General features: G+C 37.9%; 1 protein-coding gene across 1 annotated transcript in view; it reads left to right on the top strand.

Annotated features, from left to right (window-relative positions):
* IQGAP2 (IQ motif containing GTPase activating protein 2) overlaps positions 1-22345 on the top strand; it is a gene marked incomplete in the record, with an annotated part of 4327392 nt that overhangs the window by 2305634 nt on the left and 1999413 nt on the right. The window contains 1 exon segment of the mRNA XM_044063965.1: positions 8989-9152. Coding sequence (XP_043919900.1) covers positions 8989-9152 — 164 coding nt within the window.

Consider the following 22345-nt stretch of genomic DNA (forward strand, 5'->3'; position numbering starts at 1 on the left):
TCATCTTAGACTTGTTCTCCTCATGTTTCAAAACTTTCACTATGCTTGGGTCTTGTGTGGTCACTAGATATGTATGCAGTACCATGATTGCAGATCTGTACATGTAATCAATGTTTAAGAGATCCATACCTCCTTCAGAACAGGGAATATATCATCTTTGTCTACACTGATTTTATAAACCATTTGATAAGCATGAAGCATCCTCCTTGTTTTCTTGTGTAACCTATCCAACCCCTTTTGGGGCCAGTCACTCTAAAGCTGTAAGTGAGGACAAGAAGAGCAAATTGATTTAGAGCCTGGACTTTGTTCCTAGATGTCAGTGATGTTTTCAGAATTAAAGTCTTGTAAAATATTCCTTACTAAGTTTTATTCACATTTGTTCATGTTTTATTGTTGATCTGTCTTCGATTCCCAAATATTTATACATTCCTCCTTGCACAAGTTCTTTTATATCACATTCTTGTCCCAAACTGATGTTTTCTTGGTGCTGCAGCTTTCCTGTTTTAAAGGTTGCTTTTGCACATTCATCAAGACCAAATTACATTCTTGTATCATCTAAAAAAGTTTTGACTACTTGCATTTGTGGTTTCAATTCCTCATCTGATGAGCTTTACAGTTTTAAATAATCTACAAAAAGAAGGCAAGTCTTTACACGTTGTTGTTTTTTGGGAGCCAAGTTGTAGCCCTTGACCTAGTCTGTTAAGCAGACAGCTTAATGGGTTAAGGGCAAGACTAAATATCAGTGGTGACAGAGTCGCTGCTGGAATATATCCCCCTTTGAATTGTTACCCCTGGAATAATTTGTCCTTTAACATGGAGTAACCATACCTCTCAACCTAGAAACATCAAAAATCTGGACAAAGCCCATTAAAAATATATACAAATCCATATGCTGATTAACATAATGTGCATACATTATTTTATAGCCCCGCCCACTGCAATGGAATTGTGGGATACCAACTTTCAAATGCAAACTGAGGAACAGACAACCAAAATATGGCCCCAGAGTCCCCCTTCAGCCATTCCAATGTCCCATTATCTGGCTATTTTGCCGTATTTACCATAAACACTAATGTGCATAGCGGTGAAATTTAGCAATCCATCAAAAACATTGGAAAGAATACATCAAAAAATGGAAAGACTAAATAGTGAAATGGCAACTTGATGTATCATTCATGTTGTCTGTATGGTGGATTATCTGTAATTCTGCTTCCATCTACAATTATTGCAGCTAAAATTGCAGAACAGGAAAATATGACTGTGCACACATGAGGTATACAGAAGTTGTTGTAGGCTACAAAATCAGTGATTCGTCTGAAGGGTACCAAATTCTTTAAGTCAGCAAAGCTCTTCCAGGACTATTCTGATAGAAAAAAAATGTTTCAGGTAAAAGATGAACCCAAGTTTTGTACTAGACTCTCACGCATGGATTAAATAAAAGAAATGTTGCATTGTATATTTTAGAAACTTAAGTTATACAATTTAGGAAAGAAATATAATTCAAAACCTACTAAAAGGCTAAGAGGGAAAGCATGTGAAACAATATAAAGCACCTCAGGAAGAAGACAGGATAACCAGAACTTGTGGAAGGTGGGTAGAAGTGAAAACTGTAAGTTATCTGAAAAATGTAGCAAGCACCTCTGAGACCCACAAATTCTTTCACTGATACATTAGCAGCAAAGTATATCATGGGAATGGAAGAAACTGAGAGAGAAAACACCCAGCAGGAAGCAGTTGTAGTGTACACTTTTATTACAGTTTGGAGAATATGAAGGAGTTTTCTTTAAGATCATGAACCAATGTCAGCCACAGGGCATGAATACATTTTATTTTGGAAACAGATGATTTACTGTGGTAGCTGCCAAAAGCTGAAATAGCCAAGGCCATAAGGTTTGAGTGTGGCATAATAATAATAGTAGCAAAAAGCTCTACAGATGGAACTGGTTTACTCCTTTACGTCTCTCACATCATTGCATCAATAAAGTTTAAAGTGACACCTAATTGACCTGAAAGCAGGAATAAGATGCATTACTCAAATAAAAGCATGGCAAAATATAATAACCAGCTTCAATTTATAGCATGAAAATATATGGATAACATTACTGTAACCAATAAATATTTTTTTTAGTCCAAAAGCAACAAATAGTCAAGTTCTGTGAGATATTTATTATGGACTTGATTGAACTGAATTATAATGTAAGTTCACCACTGCTCCTTTAAATAAGTTCAAGTGAGCATGTAAACTGAAGAAATGTAATGAATTAAAATGAAATCATTCACAGCACTTATAAAATGTTTCACCTAGATACACACACACACACACACACACACACACACACAGCAGTTCACCAGTTAAATAAAATGCACAGCAGTTCATGAGTAAAATGAAATGCACAGTCAGCAGTTCACCAGTTAAATAAAATGCACAGTCAGCAGTTCACCCGTTAAATAAAATGCACAGCAGTTCACCAGTTAAATAAAATGCACAGTCAGCAGTTCACTCGGCAGTTAAATAAAATGCACAGCACTTCACTCATCAGCTAAATAAAATGCACAGCAGTTCAACTTCACTCTGCTAATTAAAATGCACAGTAGTATACTTGGCAGTTGGTAATCATACACCCACCCATTAAGTAAGTATAATCACAATTTGAAAGTGTAAAAGCACAGTTTCTCCTGCCGTTTTTTGCAGTTTCAATTCTCGGCACTTCAGCAGTAATTAAAGTTTCTCTGAAATGCACAAATGCCTGCTCCTGCTTTTAAGTAAAAGTTAAGAAAATAGTACCTAATGCCTGCAACCTCCTGTTAAGTAATTTCCTGCCATTTCTCTAAAATGTAATCTCACAGTGTGATTTAGAATATTCAATGACTGTGAGATTACATTTTAGAGTGGACTCTGGTCTCGGAGATTACTTAACGGCTAGAGGAATTAGGTATTATGTTCTTACCTTTTACTCAGTCTGTATACTACAGCCTACAAAAAAAAAATAAAAAAAAATTCTATCCATAAAATAAGGAGCCGAGACAGTAAATAAGGAGCTATATCCCGCCAGCTTACAGACCTGGGTGGGATGATTTAAAACAGCAAACATAAATGCAGTTATACTGTTAAAAAGCACCAAACACTGAGAAAAATGCGTCACTAACCAGTCAGACGAAGCTCATTGCATGGGCATTAAAGAGGGCTAAAGCCACTCTTGCAAGCAGTCTTCTCCCTACAGTAAAATAAATTTCTAGCTGCCCTATAAATAATAATCACTTACCAAATTTCAAAGAGCATGTGCCTACCGATATCTCAGCTCAGTCTCTTCTGGGATGTGGGATTGCAGTAGAGTAAGCCAATCGCTGGAAGGAACATCATCAAAAGCGACAGTACTTAGAATATAGCGCAACAAATGTACGCAACTATTTATTAACAATAGAAGAGTATTTGTACATTTCATGTATATTTTAGCTATAGAATACATAAAAAGTGCGAAGTTGGGGTGGGTGGAAGCTTACGGTTCTTGGACGAGCACCATAGTTTTACAAGGATAAAGCATTCATGCAACCTGACAGTTGATATGACAACAGACACTTGAACTGTGCAGTACATTCTGAGCTTTGTGGTTTTGAGATCAGTCCTGTACACACTGAAATTACAGTTTGTTGTTTTTTTTTTTTTGTTTTTTTTTTTTTTTTTTTTTTGAACAAAAGAAACTACACCTCCCAGCAAGTATTGCACAAGTAGTTGTAGTGCTGCAACACTCTCAGATGTCTTTGTATGTTCTGTTATTTTGGGACTGTGTGAGGATTGTACAGTTTGGTTAGTTACGGTTGTTAATAAAGGAGCTGAGATACCAGAGTGCAAGTGATGAGAGCATTTGCAGCGAGTGCCAAAACTGAATGGGTACTTTTTATATTAGATGAAAAGGAAGGTGAGAGGAAGGACTGGAAAGAGAGTGGCGGTGTGGAACGTGAAGGCTTTTTCTTTTACATTTCAAGCTATATATACCACTATCAATTTTATGTTTGAGTTGCTTGGGTAGGTGAACAGGTCCTAACAAGTAAACGTTAAGAACATAGGTAGCGTTTTTACCTGGAGAGGAGGAGCTGGGGGATGAAAGATGTGCTGTCTGTGCACTGCTTGAACACAGACTGTCCTGCAGAAGCCGATGTCATCACGCACCCCTGCATGTGATGATGCCAGGAGTAAAATTTAAAAAAAAAAAGGAAATTCGGAAATGAAAGGGGCCATCCAGGAATTTGTAGCATCCCAATATTTTGCCCTCAAAAACGGTATTTACCAAGAAATTCGGTACGGTTGAGAGGTGTGGGAGTAACTGCAGAGTGGTTTGCCACAGTTTCATGGTCGCTGTAATGCAATTGATCAGTGTAGGGTGTATTGTATACATTTTTAAGCACTCTTTTATCCATGAATGTGGGTTACTGTCAAATGTTTTTGTAGTCTAACCATGCCATACTTAGATCCTTCCTCTTTTTACAGTTCGCCATTATGACTTTAACAACAAATGATCCTTTGTTCCATACTATCATTTATTACCCTTTTATTGTATTGCCATGGTTGTTTTCTTCTAAATTATTATAAACTTTGTTGGCCCCAATTCCAGTGTATATTTTGTACGTCATCGGAAGGCAAGTTATTGGCCTACAAATTTTAGGATAGCTTGCAAGTTCACTCTTAAGTAGGAGCATTTTTTCCTGTTGTTAACCAGGCTGGAGTCTGTTCAGGTTACACATATAAATAGTTCTTACTAATGGCTAATTGTTCATGCAGAGATGTTAATACTTTTAGCTAGAAGTTAGGTACTGCATCTGGGCCTGGGAGCTTTCCAGTTGGGAGCTTTTCTTTACTTTGTTTCAATCTCTGGCCATTACTTCAACCATTTCATATCTTGTACATTTTAACGTCTTACTGTTTGTTTAACTTCTGTCCATTTAGCATCTGTATGTTCCACAGGATCTTAATAGGTGTTTCTTCAAAAGGTATCCATTATTTCTTTCATCAATCTTTATGTCTATCTATCTCTATTAAATCAAGCAACTCTTGTCTTAGCTCATTTTCTTCTAAACTGAGGGCACATTCTTTGTTCTCCATTTCCTGCGGGCATTCTGTAGAAAGTTCCAGAGGATATTTCTGTGCCATGTTCTCTTCAGTTTCAGCCTTAGTCATCCGTTGCTCTTTCATATTGGAACTCGCTGGCCTATCACTCCACAACATTGACTGCTTCAGAGTTGCCACAGTTTCCTGTTCCCTCCCTTGCTGTCCAACTCCAGCTGAATGGTTGTACTTGGTTCCTGTGGAAGGTTCCAAAGTATCTTCATATGGTAACTGATCAGATGATTCCTGCTCCACTGGTTTCTCCTTAATTTGGGTCATCATTGCTCTATCCTGCTGTGATGTTATCCGAGTTAAATTTTCTGCACTAAATCCTTCACTTCTCAGGTAATCCATAACCTCAGTTTCTATTTTTTTTACTTCTCCTTTACTAATCTTCTTTTCTGCTTTTCCTCTTTGTTTTCTTATTTTTGTATTGTAAACTTTTCCATGTCCGGATGCGTTTGCCTGTATTTTTATTCAAATATCTTTGCTGCTGCTCCTTTTTTTATTGAGTAGTTTTGCTTTCTCCTTTGCATAAATATTGCACCATATAAAATCTCTCTTTCCCATGTCCATATTGCTTCTTCAGATGTCTCCTGCTTCTAATGTTTCTCCTTACTTTGGGGACTCTTTCCATCATGCTACGACGTAACCTGCGTTAGACTTTCTACACTAAATCCTTCACTTTGCCAACGTCAGCTTCTATTTTTTTTTAACTTCTACTGGACTAATCTTCTTTTCCACGTTCAACATTTGTGATCTTATTTTTTTATTGTGAAGTTACCGTATCTGGATGCCTTCGCCTGTATTTCTCTTCAAATATCTTTGGGACTGCCTTTTTTGTGTTGATTAATTTGGCTTTCTCCTTTGCATAAGTATTGCACAATATCAGATCTGTCTTTCCCATGTCCATATTTATTTCTTATACCTTTCAAAATTATCTAGATTTTGTTCTTTATGTTTTCACACTTCCTGAGTTCCTGCTCTTTCCAAATGGCCCAAGGTTTTTTGGTCTGTATAGTGTTTTTCATTGATCTGTTGTATTAATGAACGCAAATTTTTATTTGAAGCTTCTGTCAGTTTTTCTTCTGAAAGTATTTTTCTTTCCTCTACTTTTTCTCTTAATCTTTTGTACATCTTCTGTTTGGAAATTCTGGGCTTCTTGCAAAATAGTAACAATACATAATTCCTTTCTTATCCTCAGTAGTCCACTCTGTCTTCTGTATGGCTCTTTTTTGGCCTGTCAATTTTTGTGGACTAATACTTCCTTCTACAACAGGGGGGGCCATCCTCCCCCTGGGCCTGGCCTAGCCCCGCCCCATTGTAGGAATGTTTCCTTGTCTTGAGGATTCTACACTGTATTTTTTTTCCAGTCCTGGCACCAGTGTGCTTACTAGGATTGCAGGATTGGGCACTTTTTATACTGGGTCTTTTCTACCCAGTTATCTTTTTTTTACCTACTTGTCCATGATGTACGCTATATAACATACAGTCTGTATGTCAGTGTCATCTTAGTAAGATTTTATGAAAAACAGGGTCCACCTCGTGAAGGTACTCACCAAGACTTGAGGATGAGAGACATGCATCTGGAGCATTTCTCCCGGGCCTCCGTGATGAATTCAGTTCCAGCAATACTACTCTCCTTTGCTTGCTGATTTATCATTTCTCCATTTGGATCCCCATTTCCATTTTAGAGCTGGTCATGGTACTAAAGACTGAAAAGATACATTTGCTGACTTTTTTTGATTTGAACAAATAAGTTAATGCTGATCTAAAATGATCTGCTTAACATAATGCATGCTGACTCATTCTTTGTGTCAAAGATACATTCTCACTTTGGACTGCATATTCTAGAGTAAGATACAGACAGTTGTCTGATACATTGAAAAGCTGTTTTAAAATGTCTGTGGTTGATGTTGTCATCCAAAAGTTTGCCTGTGTATTAAAAACATTGTTAGTCTGACATGATACTTCACCGACTTCCATTAAGAAAAACATGATGACAGACATTAAATCATGCACAAAAGATCCCCAAATCATACATCAGGTATAGTACACTGCCTGGAAAAACTAAATCCAGTCAAGAAACACTGCTGCAAAAATTTTAAATAAATAAAACAATTACCCATTGACTTCATTGTGAACAAATAAACAAAAATGTTAATAACCACAATGAAGTCCCCATCATAAGTCAAATATGGTAATCATAAATCTGCTCAGAAAATGCAAACCATAGATTAAAATTAGCTGATTTGTCGCATTAATTTTAAAGGAGAATAATGAAAGAAACCAAAGAAATAATTCCACCTAAATTAAATGCAGAAAAAAATAATTAAATGTAAAAATCTCCTAAAATTGTGAAAAAAATACATCACGTCACTCTAAAATTATATACATGTTATCAAAAAACATAAAATCAGCATGCAGAAATGTCTGTAGTAACACACTACCTAAAGAACTTGGTCATAATTCAGTAAAATACAAAAAAAAAAAAATACTCCACCAAAAATACCAGTAAACGCAAAAATGTTTCAAAACTACCTCTGTAAAATACAGAAAACCTTACCTTAGACTCCATTATTGATAGCAGCCCGACCTGATACTTAAATTGAATCAATCCTGAAAGCTATTCCACTCATTCCTATCTCCACAAAAATGCAGAAAAAAGTAGAAAAAGTTCTTCCAAAAATGTAAAGAGGAACAAGCTAATTTTTCCTCATAGTCTTACACTTCTACCACTGACAAAAATGAAAAACACTACTATAGAATTAAAGTACACCACCGTATCATATTGAAATGAGTAGGAAATCGTGAAAACGCTGCAAAAAATACATCCTAAAAATGGTTACATGGAATATATATGAATGTTTGGTATTGTACAGTGTGTGAACATTTTCTTGCTGAGCAGCAGTACTCTGTTTCCATAGCCTTTGAGTACCAGAAATTTAATTCATTGCACTGCAAGTACGTCAGATTCCATATAAATATAAGTAGAAAAATATGGATTTTGTATAAATTTAAGTATGCTAGTGACTAGCTCAGAGATTTGCATGTCATATGGTGCATATCCCTTCCAAAAGTGCTAACTTTTAGAGATATTTGTATACTTTAGAGATAATGGGTGCCGGGCTGGCAACTCGACTCTGTAAAACTCCACTGCCAATCATGAGCGGACAGGTGATTCGCTGTGGCGACCCCTAACCGGGAAAAAGCCGAAAGAAGAAGCGATAATGTATATCCGGTTGATGATAAAATGACAAATGTAGCAGCTGTTTGACAGAAGGTTAAGCCTATATATAGTGTAACATGGGAAAATACACACCTTGAATTTAGCATAATCTGTAGTCACACAAAAAGGATTGTATAATCAGGTTATTGTTGAATGTAGATATGCAATTTCAACTATTGAAGAACTTCCCTTATTTACTTAGAGTACAATTCTAGTTTGTGTGCATTTTCCTTGTATATACTTTTTATTGATTGTAGGTATTTTTTCTGTGGTTTGATTTTATTGTATGTTTGGCTTATTGCAGCTGAATCAGTAAAAGTAATTTAAAAAAAAAAGAGAAGTAGATTTTCTAGTTTGTCTCCTGGCTAGAATCTGTACTCTAGAGCACCTTCTTATACTGTAGTATCCCGGCTTATTCTAAAAAATGTTTAAAAAAGTGTGTGTGTGTGATATATATATATAAAATACATACGTACACATGTATGTGTTTGTATTGCAGGAGTAGAAGATGCCGTCCTGAAACCCATGTTTTGGTGTAGTGTTTACTAGAAGAGGAAATACATTGACATCTCAGGACAATATTTAAAGGAAGGATTTTCTTTTTGTGAATGTGCTTCAGTAGTATGTGTAACATGTTTTTTCTTCCATCTTTCATAAGGAATCATTGCTGTCAGCCTTATTAATGATGCCATAAATGAAGGGGATCCAGAAAAAACTTTGGAAGCTTTACAGATGCCAACAGCTAAACTAGAAGCTGTGAATTTATCTAACTGTCACCATTACCAGGAAGTTCTAAGCCATGCTAGAATTCACAAATGCAAGGTAAGATGTGCTTGATAAAACTGGTGGCCATGTTCATTATTATCTTACTTTTACAATGTAAGTTCACACTTGGGAATTATGATGCAAACAGAGTTATAAAACATTATGTTATGTATAGGCTGAGTCTTGGAAAATTCTTTGGAAAAAAACAGAACTGATGCATTGTCTTCCGTTTTGCATCCTTCTGTTTAGAAACTTTACTGTTTTCAGCTGAGACACAGTTCCCAATTTTCAGTGGTTAATATGACACCTACGTAGTAGGGATCTTAGAAATGTGTGTAACATTTTAGACAGTTTTATCATGTTTGACGAATTCCACATCTTTGTATCCTAAGAATTGTGATCTCTATTGAAGTAGACTATATAAACAAGACAGGAATTTTGATTGTTTTTAGTGTGTTTAGGGCACCATTTTAATCTTTGTATGGAACAATACAGATCTTAGAGCATTGGCAAAACTTTTTGTTATAAACGGTGTAGAAATATTTTGGAAAGGTTGGAGCATGGTGGGTGGCAGGGCGTATATAAGTCAGAGAGAGGAGTTGCAGAGTTCTGCACTTTTTGTTCAGTAACACCTGTGCTGATTGTATGATTATTTAAGTTTCTGCAATGTGCCTACAGTCATTTCACCAGAAAAGTACCCCTTTGATCAGCATATCTGTAGAAATTGTACTGACAAGGTAATTGCATGTTGATAACATAGTAGGATGCCTGACGATAGGTTTCAGCACCAGGAATTAGTGTTGAGATAACTGTTTGTGTGTACTTACATGCCCACACCTTGAATATCATGTTCTGTTTTGGAGCTGGACTGTTCATAACGATGTATCTGATGTATTGCCATGCAAAAAGTGCAACCTTAATACATACCATTTATGGGAATTGGCATGAAAAATAGCACATCTCCAAACTGTTGTGCATGTTGTCTTAGTGCTTTTTGGGGGGACAAGGTGCCATCAATCACCTGCTGTAGGCCACTGGGAGTTCCTTATACTTGTCTAGACTTTAGATGTATGCCTTACCAGCTCTAAGAACACTATGTACACAGGTGCTCAAGTTTTCATTTCATAGGGTAGGTGTCAAACTTATGACTTAATTGGCATAAGAAGCTTAATTGCCATTATCCAGTGTTGGTGTTTTCTTCTGTCAACCTATTAGTGTTTTTGAATACTCTGAGGTACTTTTATTACAATTGCTTATTTATTCCAAAGTTTTGATAGTTTTGGGGTAGTAAGTCTGTCACTTTGGTTCTGTTATTTATATTCATTTTAAACAGTTGATTACTGAATCTTGTGTTGGAAATCCTTGTTGTATGCTGTAGGCACAGTTGTTAAGTAGAATAATGTTAGTAATAGCTTTATATATCAAGCATGGGTCTCTTTCAGAGAAGTCTTTAAGATTCAGGAAAACTGGTAGCTCCCAGTTTCCCACTCTGTTTTCTTTGGTATGAATCTGATATTTCTCTTGCTAATATACAGGAGTGGACAGCCTGCATAATTTGTTAGATACACAATAAAATGAAAATAGTATATATATATATATATATATATATATATATATATATATATATATGTGTGTGTGTGTGTGTGTGTGTGTGTGTATATGTATATAAACATATATATGTGTTTGTGTATATATATATATATATATATATATATATATATGTGTGTGTGTGTGTGTATATATATATATATATATATATATATATATATATATATATATATATACTGAAAATAAAAAAAAGAGCATTCAGACAACAAGTAAATATGACAAGTATAATTTTATTATCCCTGCTTTAGGGAGCATGAGCAAGTTTGTTTAACATCAGTTAGCTGTGGTATTGTACTCTTGGTAGCTGGAATGTATTAACCCATAGTTACAGTTCCATTGTGAATGAAATAAGATTTTAATGCAGTCTTAGAAGCATTTTTTGGGGGAGTGGGGGTGGTTTGGCTACTTGATAGCTCATAAACTGACAAGTTGGAGAAGCCACTTAACCACAGGTTAAAGTTGCTGTGCTGAGTACGATTTGGTGGCTCTGTCGTGGGGTTGTGATATACATGGGAGCGGGGAGTGAAAGCATACAGTGTTATGTTCAACATCAGCAAATGAGATAATGTATGTGTTTGTGCATTCCCCATTGTAGTTGTGTGTGATTGCTGATGGTAATCATAATGTCAGATTTATATACGTTGTTACACACTGTTCAAGTGCATGGTACAGACCTGGGATGTTGACTGTGACCTGTTGTTCAACTCCGCCGTTTATGACCTCACCAAAATGTCAGTTGACAAGCTGTTATGCAATCACCCTGATTCTTTTTTTCTGCTAAGGACCTCAGTTTGTAGGGAAGTTTGTTCACATTTTTCCATCAAAGGCCACAAGCGTCAAGTGGCTAGAGTTATTGCCTATTCTAGTAATAATACCTTGTCTTCCTATTGATTGACTAAGATCATGGTGAGTTTACCACCAGCTGATAGTATTGAAAACGACTGAGAAGTCTGAGTAGAGTAATTGCTATGCAAATTTTAACTAAGGGACAACTGATTACAAATTTTCAGCCAGTGTAGGCTTTGCTTTGATATGCAGTGGAGCATCCAGGCAATTTGCTGCAATGACCATCAGTGAATCTTGCTGTTCTTTAGTAAGCCTGATCTTGTTTGAGTAAGAGAGGAGGTTGTAGCACATTGGGTATATGAGTAGAGGAAAAGGTAGTAGATATTAGATGGCAGTGGGTTGTGGTACAGATATCCGTTCTCAGTACAGAGGACTTTGAGACTACTGTGTTTTACCTTCTTGCTTTTACTATGGCTATCTTCACCTCAGATTTATTAAACCATTTTTAGATGTAATGTGCAGGTATGAAAAAGACATGTGAATAGAAAATGTCCTGTTTGGAAGAGCATTTCATTTGGGCAGGACCTGTACTTTTAATCTTTCTGGCTAATCAGCCCACCAGCTACTGTTCAGTCCCAAAGTGAAGACTCTTGCACTGTTCTGTGATGGACAAGAACACCCTCAGCTGTTGTATCCCACCTGTCTGATCAACTCATCTAGTGTCTGAGTTCTGTACTGAATCTGGACCACTGGCTGTTATCAGGAATAAAACTTCTGTGGCAGACTTTGGGTAGTTTTTTTTCCCCTGACATATGTCGGACTGGTCTTTGATGCATTTACTTTTAAAAAATTGATGTGCTGCTTTTTATACTTTGGGGAGAAAATAATGTACACAATCAGGCATTATTTCTTTATTTAACATTTGTTTACCGGGAAAGTCCGACTTGGAATGAAGCCAATTTTCAGCAGAGGCCCAGGGAGTAACGCTTCAGACATGTTTTTGCAACATTGGTTGCTATCACCATATTAACTTGTTTTCTGTTCTTTCTGACACAGGATAAGAGGCAGGAATGGTTGGGGGAATTGGTAATAGTATTTATGCTACGTGACACCTTAAACTCCTGACTACAACATATAGCTGTATTTGATGATCTGGATACTCTTGTCCCAGTTTGTGTATGACTGTGGCATGCTGTACAGGGAAATTGTGGTTTGACAGTTATTGTCATTATGAAGGCTGAGATGAAAGGTGGAACGTGATGAAGGACAAAGCTTGTCATAAAGGAGCTTAATCTCTCTTGAAGTTATGCTATCAAATGGAACCACTACATAAGAAAGCATCTTTTGTTTTCAGTTTCTATGTAGAATCCTCTGGCTGCACTTTTCCAAATGGTTTGCAAGTTGCCAGGCTATCCTGTTGGGCTGCCTGGAAAGCTTTTTCCTCATAATATTCTGAGGACGAATGATTTTTTTGTGAAAAAGGTTATTAGGGTAAGGCAGTCCTTTACTATAGATTTGCCCAATGTGTACCCTTCATTGTACATTCAAGGATTTACTGGATTGTCACTTCGGCTGTGTTTAACAATGTGGATTATGATGACATTATACAAATTGTTCCTTTTATGCATTTTGCCCATTGCATACTTGAGTATATTCTACCGTGAGTCATAAGGGTTTATTTTCCAACTTGTGAGATTATCTTTGAGGATCACTATACCTCCATCTTCTTTAAAGGAGGCATTGATCACCTCAATCCTTAAAAAGCTGGCAATTTGACCCTAACTTTATGGAAAATTCCCACTCACCATCCATTTGTTTGGAAGGCTGTTAACGTGGTGTATGCAGAGAATTTGTTTCTCTGTCTTATGATTTTGTAAGACACTCAACAAGGGATCAAAGGTTAAATTTAGTCTTTTTCTCACTGATCTCTGTGTGGTCTTTAGTCATGTGCTAAAGATGTGTTTTTTTAAGGAATGTGTGCTTGATTTTACTAGCCAAGTGGACTGCTTAAGATTAAGCTAATGTTTGCTACTGTATAACTTAAGCTCAAATCAGGAGAAACTGCATCCTTTTTCATGCACACCACTGCTTGTCCATTCCCTCTCACAATGCTTTTCTGCTTAAAAAAAATTAATTGAGAAAAACGTTCTAATGTGTTTGTTATTCATGATGTGGGCATGTGTCTTAAAGGTAGACTGATACTAAAAAAGCAGATCTTAGCTGTTATCAAGACTTCTTATTTCCACCAGAAGACTGGTAACTCTGATTAAGCACCTTGTTCCGTTTATGGACTTGAAATGGACATGAAATAGCATTGTTATCTTAAATCTGGACTGTTGCAATGCTCTTTACCTTTAAATTTTGAATGGTGACCTAGCCTGATTGCAGAGGATGCAGAATTCTAATGCTAAACTTTTGAGCAGTACTTCTCAATCCACCTACATTATTTTGGTCTTGCAGATTCTGCTCTGGCTGTGTCTTCACAATCTTGGACCTTTCTTTCTGTGCCTTTTATAATCTGGATCTTGCTTATTTTAAAAAGCTACTGAGACTCTATAAAAGATTAACCACCTTAAGCTTTGGGTTATTATATTCTGCTTACAATTCTACAGACTACACTAGAGACATCTGGCAGGCTATCTCTTGCATATCATGCCCTGATCCTGCAGAACTTGCTTCCTTCTCTAATCTGAGCAAGCTGTTTTGAATTTCTTTTTTAAGTGGGCTGTAAAGATCCATCTTTGTAGTATTTTGTTGACCCTAGTTGGAGTACTTCAGCTCCATTTAGATTATTTTTGTTTTTAACTTGACTTATTTTACTTTTGAGACTTCCAGTAGTTTTTTTACTTGGGTATTGCACTTTTTTCTGTTTGCTGTTTTGTTCTGTTTTACTTAAACTGTCTGGGATTTAGACATTGGAATACCTTGAGTAAGTAAGCACACAGGGTAGATATGCACAGTGTATTAAAGATGAGCTGCACGTTCCTAAGTACCTTTGGCAATTAGAGAAGTCTGTAGCTCTGAACTATTAATGAACTGCTTCGTGTACCCGGGGTACAGGGTTTGATTTCTTTCATCTTCAATTGCCCAGTGTATGATTCTGAACAAGTTACTTAACCAGACAGCACTAATGGGTCAGTTCTAAAAAGACTTGTGTCCAGTAAAAATACATGGTCAACAAGTAGGTAAAAAGTAAAGCTCTTAACATTGCTTTGGTCTCCATCAGGGGATTAGTGTGTGTCATTAATTGGCCATGACTATTTGCCAATACGGAAGAGAAGTGGGTCAGTGATCACTCACATCTCCCCCTCCCCAGGCCAGCCATCCATTATGCAGTTCACGGACATTGCACATGGACATGCTGCCCCCATGCTGTCAGTCTGGCAAGAAACCCATTTATGTTTGATACAAATTCCACAGACCGGGAGAGACAGTGAATGCTTTGTTTGCAGTCTTTATCTTTGCGTTGGAGAGATCTGCTGAAAACTAGGTTCAGATAGTACAGGGCAGTAATGGAGTTCATACCTCCCAACTGTAACAAATTACTCTGTTTTTACCAAGTTTTGAGGTCCAAATAATGGGGTGCCACAATTCCCAAGTGGCACCCCTTCATTTCCGAATTTCCCAGTGCTTTAGTTTAAAATTTTATTTCCTGGCTTTTTGAGCTGACATCATCACATGCGGGATGACATCAGCAGCCTGCCAGCCTGTTGGAATTGAGCTGAAGCTCATTCAGCTCAATGTGTGCGCATTTCCGGCTGCCGCGAGGCTGGTATCCATGCTGCTGCTATCTGCCGAACAAGCCGTTTATGGTGCTGTCTACAGGGAAGGGGAAGAGAAAAGCCATTTACGAAGCTGCTGCCCTAGAAAGGTAGGGAGAGAGGTGTTTTGTGTGTGTGTGTGTGTGTGTGTGTGTGTGTGTGTGTGTGTGTGTGTGTGTGTGTGTGTGTGTGTGTGTGTGTGTGTGTGTGAGAAAATGCCCCAGGTTAAATGCACCTGGTGGCTAGAGGAGGTAGTCGGGCGCAAACCTTGTACCTTGGGTACACGTGACAAAAACCTAAAGTTCCCTACCCACCACCCCTTCTGAAAAACTTTCCAGATTCATGCCTCATGTTTTTGTTCTGTTCCTCATAAAATTTGTGGTTTTCTGGATTTCAGTGCAGGATTAAATTCACTAAATAATGACAGGTATTTCAATTTTAGACTTCATATTCTTCAGAAAAGAAATGGTAACACCAAACCTTTTATTATAGCAATTAAGATCAGTATGGCTGTATTGGCTTTGTCCGTTTTTTTTCTGAGTAATGACAGGCATTTGAATTTCAGACTTCATATTCTTCAGAAAAGAAATGGTAACACCAGACCTTTTATTCTAGTAGCAATTAAGCTCAGTATGGCTGTATTCCCCCATTATTGGCTTTGTCCTGTTTTTTTTCTGCTAAGTTTATAAGTTCAGAAAAGAAATGGTAACACCAATCTTTTATTCTAGCAATTTTCCAAGTTTATAAGATCAGTATAGCTGTACTCCCCCATTATTGGCTTTGTCCGTTATTTTGTGCTAAGAGGTTAAGATCTATGGTGAGAAGTGAGAACTGAATTCACTAAATGATAGCCATTTAAGTTTCAGTCTTTCTATTGGTCAGGGAACTGCTGATTTGGCATAGTGGTATGTTGCTGTAACTGTAGTGCACAGGGTCCTGGGTTGAAGACTTGCCAGTGATATGCTTGGTGGTAACAACATTTTATTCTAGCAACTTTCCAAAATTATACAAGCAATGTTTAAAATGTGTCCCTGGTTTTTGAGCTTTTGTCCCCCCCCCCCCAATAAATTTTGTACAGATTTCTTGTGCTGCAAATTTGAGAGATACAGTTGAGTGTCAAGTGGAATTTACAAGGAGCTGATAACTTCAGGGAAAGAGAAGTTTATTGTTGCTTATGCTGAGTCTGCTTGCATTGTTAATAGCTTAACAGGTTAAATACTTGCTTTTGATGCAGAAGGCTGTGGATTCTACTTCCACTGTAAGTAGAGGCATTGCTGATGCTGTGTTGTACTTTTCAACGGGGTGGGTGTAACAAGTCAAGGGTGTAGCTACAGATACAACAGAAGTGAGAAAATGTCATGTACAAGGGCATTTCTGCCTCAGTGGAAAGAGCAAAAAATATCATTAACCCAAATTCTGGCACAGAAATTCGTAATTATGTTCTGTGCTGCATTATAAGAATAATATTTTTAAACAAGTACAGAATGTTTTCCAGTATTCAAGATAAAACATATTTTTCCACTACAGACAGTGGAGAAGCAAGAGTGGCCAGTTAACAGCACCTGGATTACAATGATAATTTTGATGCTTCAGGATGAATGTAGGAGAGGATCTGTCAGTACTTTGACTAAAAATTGGAAGTCTTAAAACATGCAATTTTCCTAATTTATTTTGTTGTGCATTTACAGCTCTTCAGTTGGTCTGATAACACAAATCAGAGCAAGTCAAGCAAAAAACTGAAACTGAAAATGTTTGAGAAGCTATGCAAGATGCCCATGGCTTACACTACTGTCATTCCATTTTTTATGTGCAGCTATATATATATATATATATATATATATATATATATATATATATATATATATATATATATATATATACACACACACACACACACACACACACACACACACATATATATATATATATATATATATAGAGAGAGAGAGAGAGAGAGAGACTTTTATGATGGAAATGTTCTGAATTGGGCAGTTTTGTCATTATTGGTTCATGCATTTTCTTTTGTTTCCTTGCCTACTGGAAAAATGTTCAAACAAATTTAAAATGCACTCTAAATATAACAAGTGTGCTGTGTTATACAAGGAATATAATTTAATAAAATCAGGAAGGTGTATAGAAGAACACATGTAGGTTTCTTGTTTTCTGTGCAAGGGGCCTATGATTTGAAAACAGCCCAAAGGTAATCTTTATCCACCATCACTGGCCAGATGCATTTTCATTGGATGTGGTGTGGGTTTCAATGCTGTTTCAATGAATGTGACTTTCAAGGGCAGATCAGTTTTAATGCTAAGTCTATTTTCATTGTGAGACAGTATTGCTTTGTTTAGCAGATGTCTTTGTACATTGTGCTATAAAATGTAAAAATACAATCCAAATGATCATTGTAGAAGTAAAGCAGTATGCACATTAGTGTTTATGGTAAATGGGGCAAAATAGCCAGGTAATGGGACATTGGAATGGCTGCAGGTGGACTCTGGTGCCATATTTTGGTTGTCTGTTCTTCAGTTTGTGTTTGAAAGTTGGTATCCCACAATTCCACTGGAGTTGGGGTTACATAATTGTGTATGCAAATTGTATGTTAATCAGCATGCAGATTTGTACCTATTTTTCATGGGCCTTGACAAGATTTTTGATGTTTCCAGGTTGAGAGGGTATGATGGAGTTATAATCATCTGAGAGACCATACAAGCAAGATCTGCATATTGTATAGCTGAAATTTATATGACTGAGAAAGACAGCTCAGTCTAATGATGTATAGAAAGCAGAAAGCAAGAGTTATACTGTGTGGTAGAGAATCATGCTACACAATTCGGCACCTTCCAGAAATCAGAGGTTTGAGTAACTAGGTTACAGAAGGACAGTAATTTTTTTTATGCATGTGTGTAATCTGAACTTGCAGTAGTGGAAAATGGTTTGTAAAGTAGCTCTTATGTACATCAGACCAAGCGTATGTGTCATGGGAAAAGGAGCTTATTCTCTGATCCAGTAAGGAACCAGGCTGTTGCAATAGGTACAGCAAAAAGGACTGCACCCTGATCGACAGCTTAATTTCAGCTCTCCCAGTGTGAAAAAAAAATAAGAAATAAGAGTTTTGTCCACTTGAGTAAAATTCAATTACTAGGTAGTAAGTACACTGCCTGGATGCCAGCATAGAAGAAATTTAGAATCACCTAGAAAAGGTGAAGAGAAGAGTCTTGTAGCTGTTCAGTAAAAAGCAGTTCAAGCTTCAGCCTTGGTACGAGAGATGGCTTTCAGTAATTTAGAGAAAAAATCAAATGTACTCAGAGTTCATTAAAATAAATGAAACATTGAAAGAGTATATCAACTCAAATAAATGGCTGGAAAAAAGATAAGCTTTAACTTGCTATGCAGATAAACTGATAAAACTGCAAAAATCCAAAGGCAGAAATTAAAAAAAGTTGGCTGAGTATGAGATTTTTCAAGAAGAGCTATTTAAAAAATATGGTAGCATTAGAAGACAGAGCACACACAGAAAACCCGAGAATTCAGTATTTATTTTCATCCAGTTCAGTACACGGGATGTCAGATCCGATTGGATCTGACCTTGGTAACATCTCTGAAGATTCACACATCCAGAGCTCTGACTCCTCCCCTACCCATAATTCCCTCCACTCCATCAGTACCTCAGATCTCATTTGCCATCTGAATTTTCAGACTTGTTATGTGAGGGCTGCCTATCGAAAATATATCCTTTGCTGTTTAAATAGAATCCTTCTATGATCTCTTCTCCTACCTAGAGACTTGTCTCTCTAGACTTTAGTTTATGGTTAGGTAATAAGGGTAGTTATCCTTAGCTTTAGACATTTCTTTCTTTAGTGATAGTCATTAGATTTCATAGTTTTATTTCCTATGTAGACAGGAAGGATGTTTGAAATTTTGGTTTGCTTCAACTTGCCAGTATCTCAATAATACATTGCTGTGTTCTTTGTACTGTTGGCTGTACCATTGATTTGCATTTCAGATTGGCAGCACACATTTTAAAAAGCGTGCTGAATTATGGGCACGGAATCCTGCCTCAGAATCTGCATTAATTGTGTGTGTGTTGTTTGGGTGCTGCTCATCTTGAAACAGGTTGAAAACCTGTCTCTCCTTTGGCACTAGCTCTCTCCAAACACAAAGCGAAAAACTAATTATCAAAGACCTTCTTCCTTCACAGACAGGGTCTTCCCTTCCAGCTGCTGCCTCTTCATCCACTGCTACCTCCTCCCCAGCCACGAAACAAGACAAATATAAGCAAGAAAAAATCATTGAGAAAGAAAGGCAGGAAAACAAGAAGAGAGAGAAAAAGGCTAGAAAACAAGAAGAGAAATGTTAGAGAAGTCCAGGGAGTGGTCTCCAGATTCCACTGCTTCTGTCTGTTCAGATCCGTCAGTGCCTCAGACTCGACTTTCCTCTAATTGGCTCCAATTCTCACCAGAACTGGTGAGTCTGAGGCTACACTCTTTTATACTACATGACAAAAGATATTCAAGACCACCCTGAGTGGCTTTTTCTGTTCAGTCATCCACAAGTTTTACCAAGCAAGATATTGTTACAATGAGGAGGAAGTTCTTGAGAATGCAAATTCAGCTTTGGGTTCTCTCAGTGGAATCACCCCTGAACGCACCATGTATTGGTCCAACAACTCCTTTTCTCTCTCCTGTACAGGTATATCAATTAAACCTGGTTATCCAGGATCTGATCTTCGTTGATGTGCCTTTGCTGGAGCTGACATTTTGCAGTACTTAAGTTCCATACTTCGACTCCCAACTGTATACCTGTCTCATCTCCATTGCATTCAGATCAGGTAGAGTCTCAGCGTATAAGCATTGGCAGTGGGACTCAAGTGGATGAGTCGACTTCAAAGTTATCAGAGCAGTTTGCCCATCTTGGGGCCTTGGCCTCAACAGCTCAGATCTGCAGTTGGCCTTGGGGTCGAGACCCATCGATACTAAAAAGTTCCCTTCTTCAGGAAGAGATCTTATTCAGAGCCAATTGCTGCTTCAGCCTTCAAGGCTTTTGAGAGGGTTTTGGCTGTGCAGAAAGAAGAGGCATTACCACTCAGTTCATCTCCACGCAAACCTCAAGAGAATTCTGCTGTTTCTTCCCTTTGTTCTCTCTGACAAGGACAGTCAGCACCACAAGTTTCTTTGAGGCACTACATGAGTTCCAAGGCGGATTCCTACCCATCTGATCATTAATCATTTCAATTTCACAGGAAACAGAAGTGCAAATGGAAGCACATAGACTCATCCCCAAAGTCTTTCACTGAAGGTACGGATTTAGATGATGAGAAGGCTTCCCTAGATCCCTCTCGGAAGACATCACCTTTGGTGAGATCCTTGAATTGATGAAATAACAAAGGAGGATGGTCACAGATAACCCTTCATCAAATGAGACACTGTTATTAGAGGCCATTGGTTTTGGCTCAGCTTCATTCTGGGTAGTATCTCCCAGTGATCTTTTTATTGACTTTAAGGTTCAGTGGTCATTGAAGGACCCTAACATGGTGAAACCAGTACCAAAGAAACTGGATAGGATCTTGGCAGCACCCAAGAGCAGAGAACATAGTAGCTGAGGTCCACCAGTAGATGCAATGGTTCCTCTGTCCATCCCCCTCCCCCAACAAGGGAGTCTAGGGTGTTGGACAGGTGTGAGAAATGACCATATGCTTTACCGACCTTTGCCCTCTGAGCTCTGAACTATTTGACTCATGTGACATGATTCCAGAAAGACTGAACTAGAGAGCTCTTCAGGTCCCTCTTCAGTAACCGTCCTGCAGTTCTGTAGACTGTGGACTCCCAGCTCACTACCTGTCAGTCTATATCTAACTGCTATGTAGTGCAGTTGATGGGGCAGCTGGCACCAGCATTACTGAATGCCAGCATGCCTGTATGTGCCTTTGTGACTCCACAGAAGGCTTTAAGACATCCTTTGTTAATGTCACATTTGATGGTTCCACACTTTTTGGGCCAAAAGTAAAAGACACACTAACCAGGAGTCAGCAAGATAGTTAAACTCTCTCTTCAGTGGGAAGCCATTTCTCCACCCCATAAAGGACCTTCTCGAGGAATGTGTGGTTCTGCAAGTCACAGGGTTATTATCACAACACTCCTGACGACAGACCTTCTTGTGGCAAAGGTGGAGGTAACTGTAATGGACCTTGCCCAAGCAGAGTCAGATCACATAATAAGGGCTTTTGTGATCCCTTCACTTAAAAGCTCTGCCAGTGAAAGTTTGCTTGGCTACTGCATTTTACAGGCAGTCAGGCGGAACTTATCCATGCATTCTCAAGCTTAGCAAAACATAACAGATTCATGGGTGCTAAACATAATATCCAGAGACTACAATTTCCTTTTCATTTCCCCTAATAAAAAAAGAAAGTTCCTAGTGTTCCACACAGTCTATGGGAACCTGCAGCAGCAGAAATTGCCAAGCTGCTATAAAATGTTCATTGAGCCAGTCTACAAAGACCAATTAGATTCCAGAGTTTATTCAAGGTTTTTTTAGTACCCAAGAAGGCAGTGGACGTCAGACCAATTCTAAGTCTGAGTCGTTTAAATCAGTTCGTAAAACAGATAAAATTCCAGGTGGTCAAGATTCAGTCCATATTGCCGCGACTGAGGAAGGATGATTTGATATGCTCAGTAAACAATCATGTAAAAACAGAGAAGCATTCCAGGAGGTTTCTCCATTTCTGGCTGGGAACCAATCATTACCAAATTCAGAGCACTGACCTTTGGACTCACCACAGCCTCCTAGGTGCTTACCAAGAATAATGGCAGTGGCTGCAGCACACCTGCATCAGCAAGGGATTCAGGTTTTCCCATATCTCAACAACTGGCTCCTCACTGCTACCTCCAAGGATCTGCTGTTACACCATCTGGACTTTCTGCTCCACCTAATGCAAAACAGAGGAATCATGATAAATTAACTCGAGCCACCTGGACCCATCACAACAAATAGAATTCATTGGATGCCACTTGGACTCAGCGTTACATATTGTCAAATTACTCCACTCCAGAGTGCACTCCCTGTGTTTGGCAGGTTCACAGGTACTTCAGCATGTGTCGC

Source organism: Protopterus annectens, chromosome 2.part2, assembly GCF_019279795.1.
Source record: "Protopterus annectens isolate FY-2018-M chromosome 2.part2, PAN1.0, whole genome shotgun sequence".
Lineage (NCBI taxonomy): Eukaryota > Metazoa > Chordata > Ceratodontiformes > Protopteridae > Protopterus > Protopterus annectens.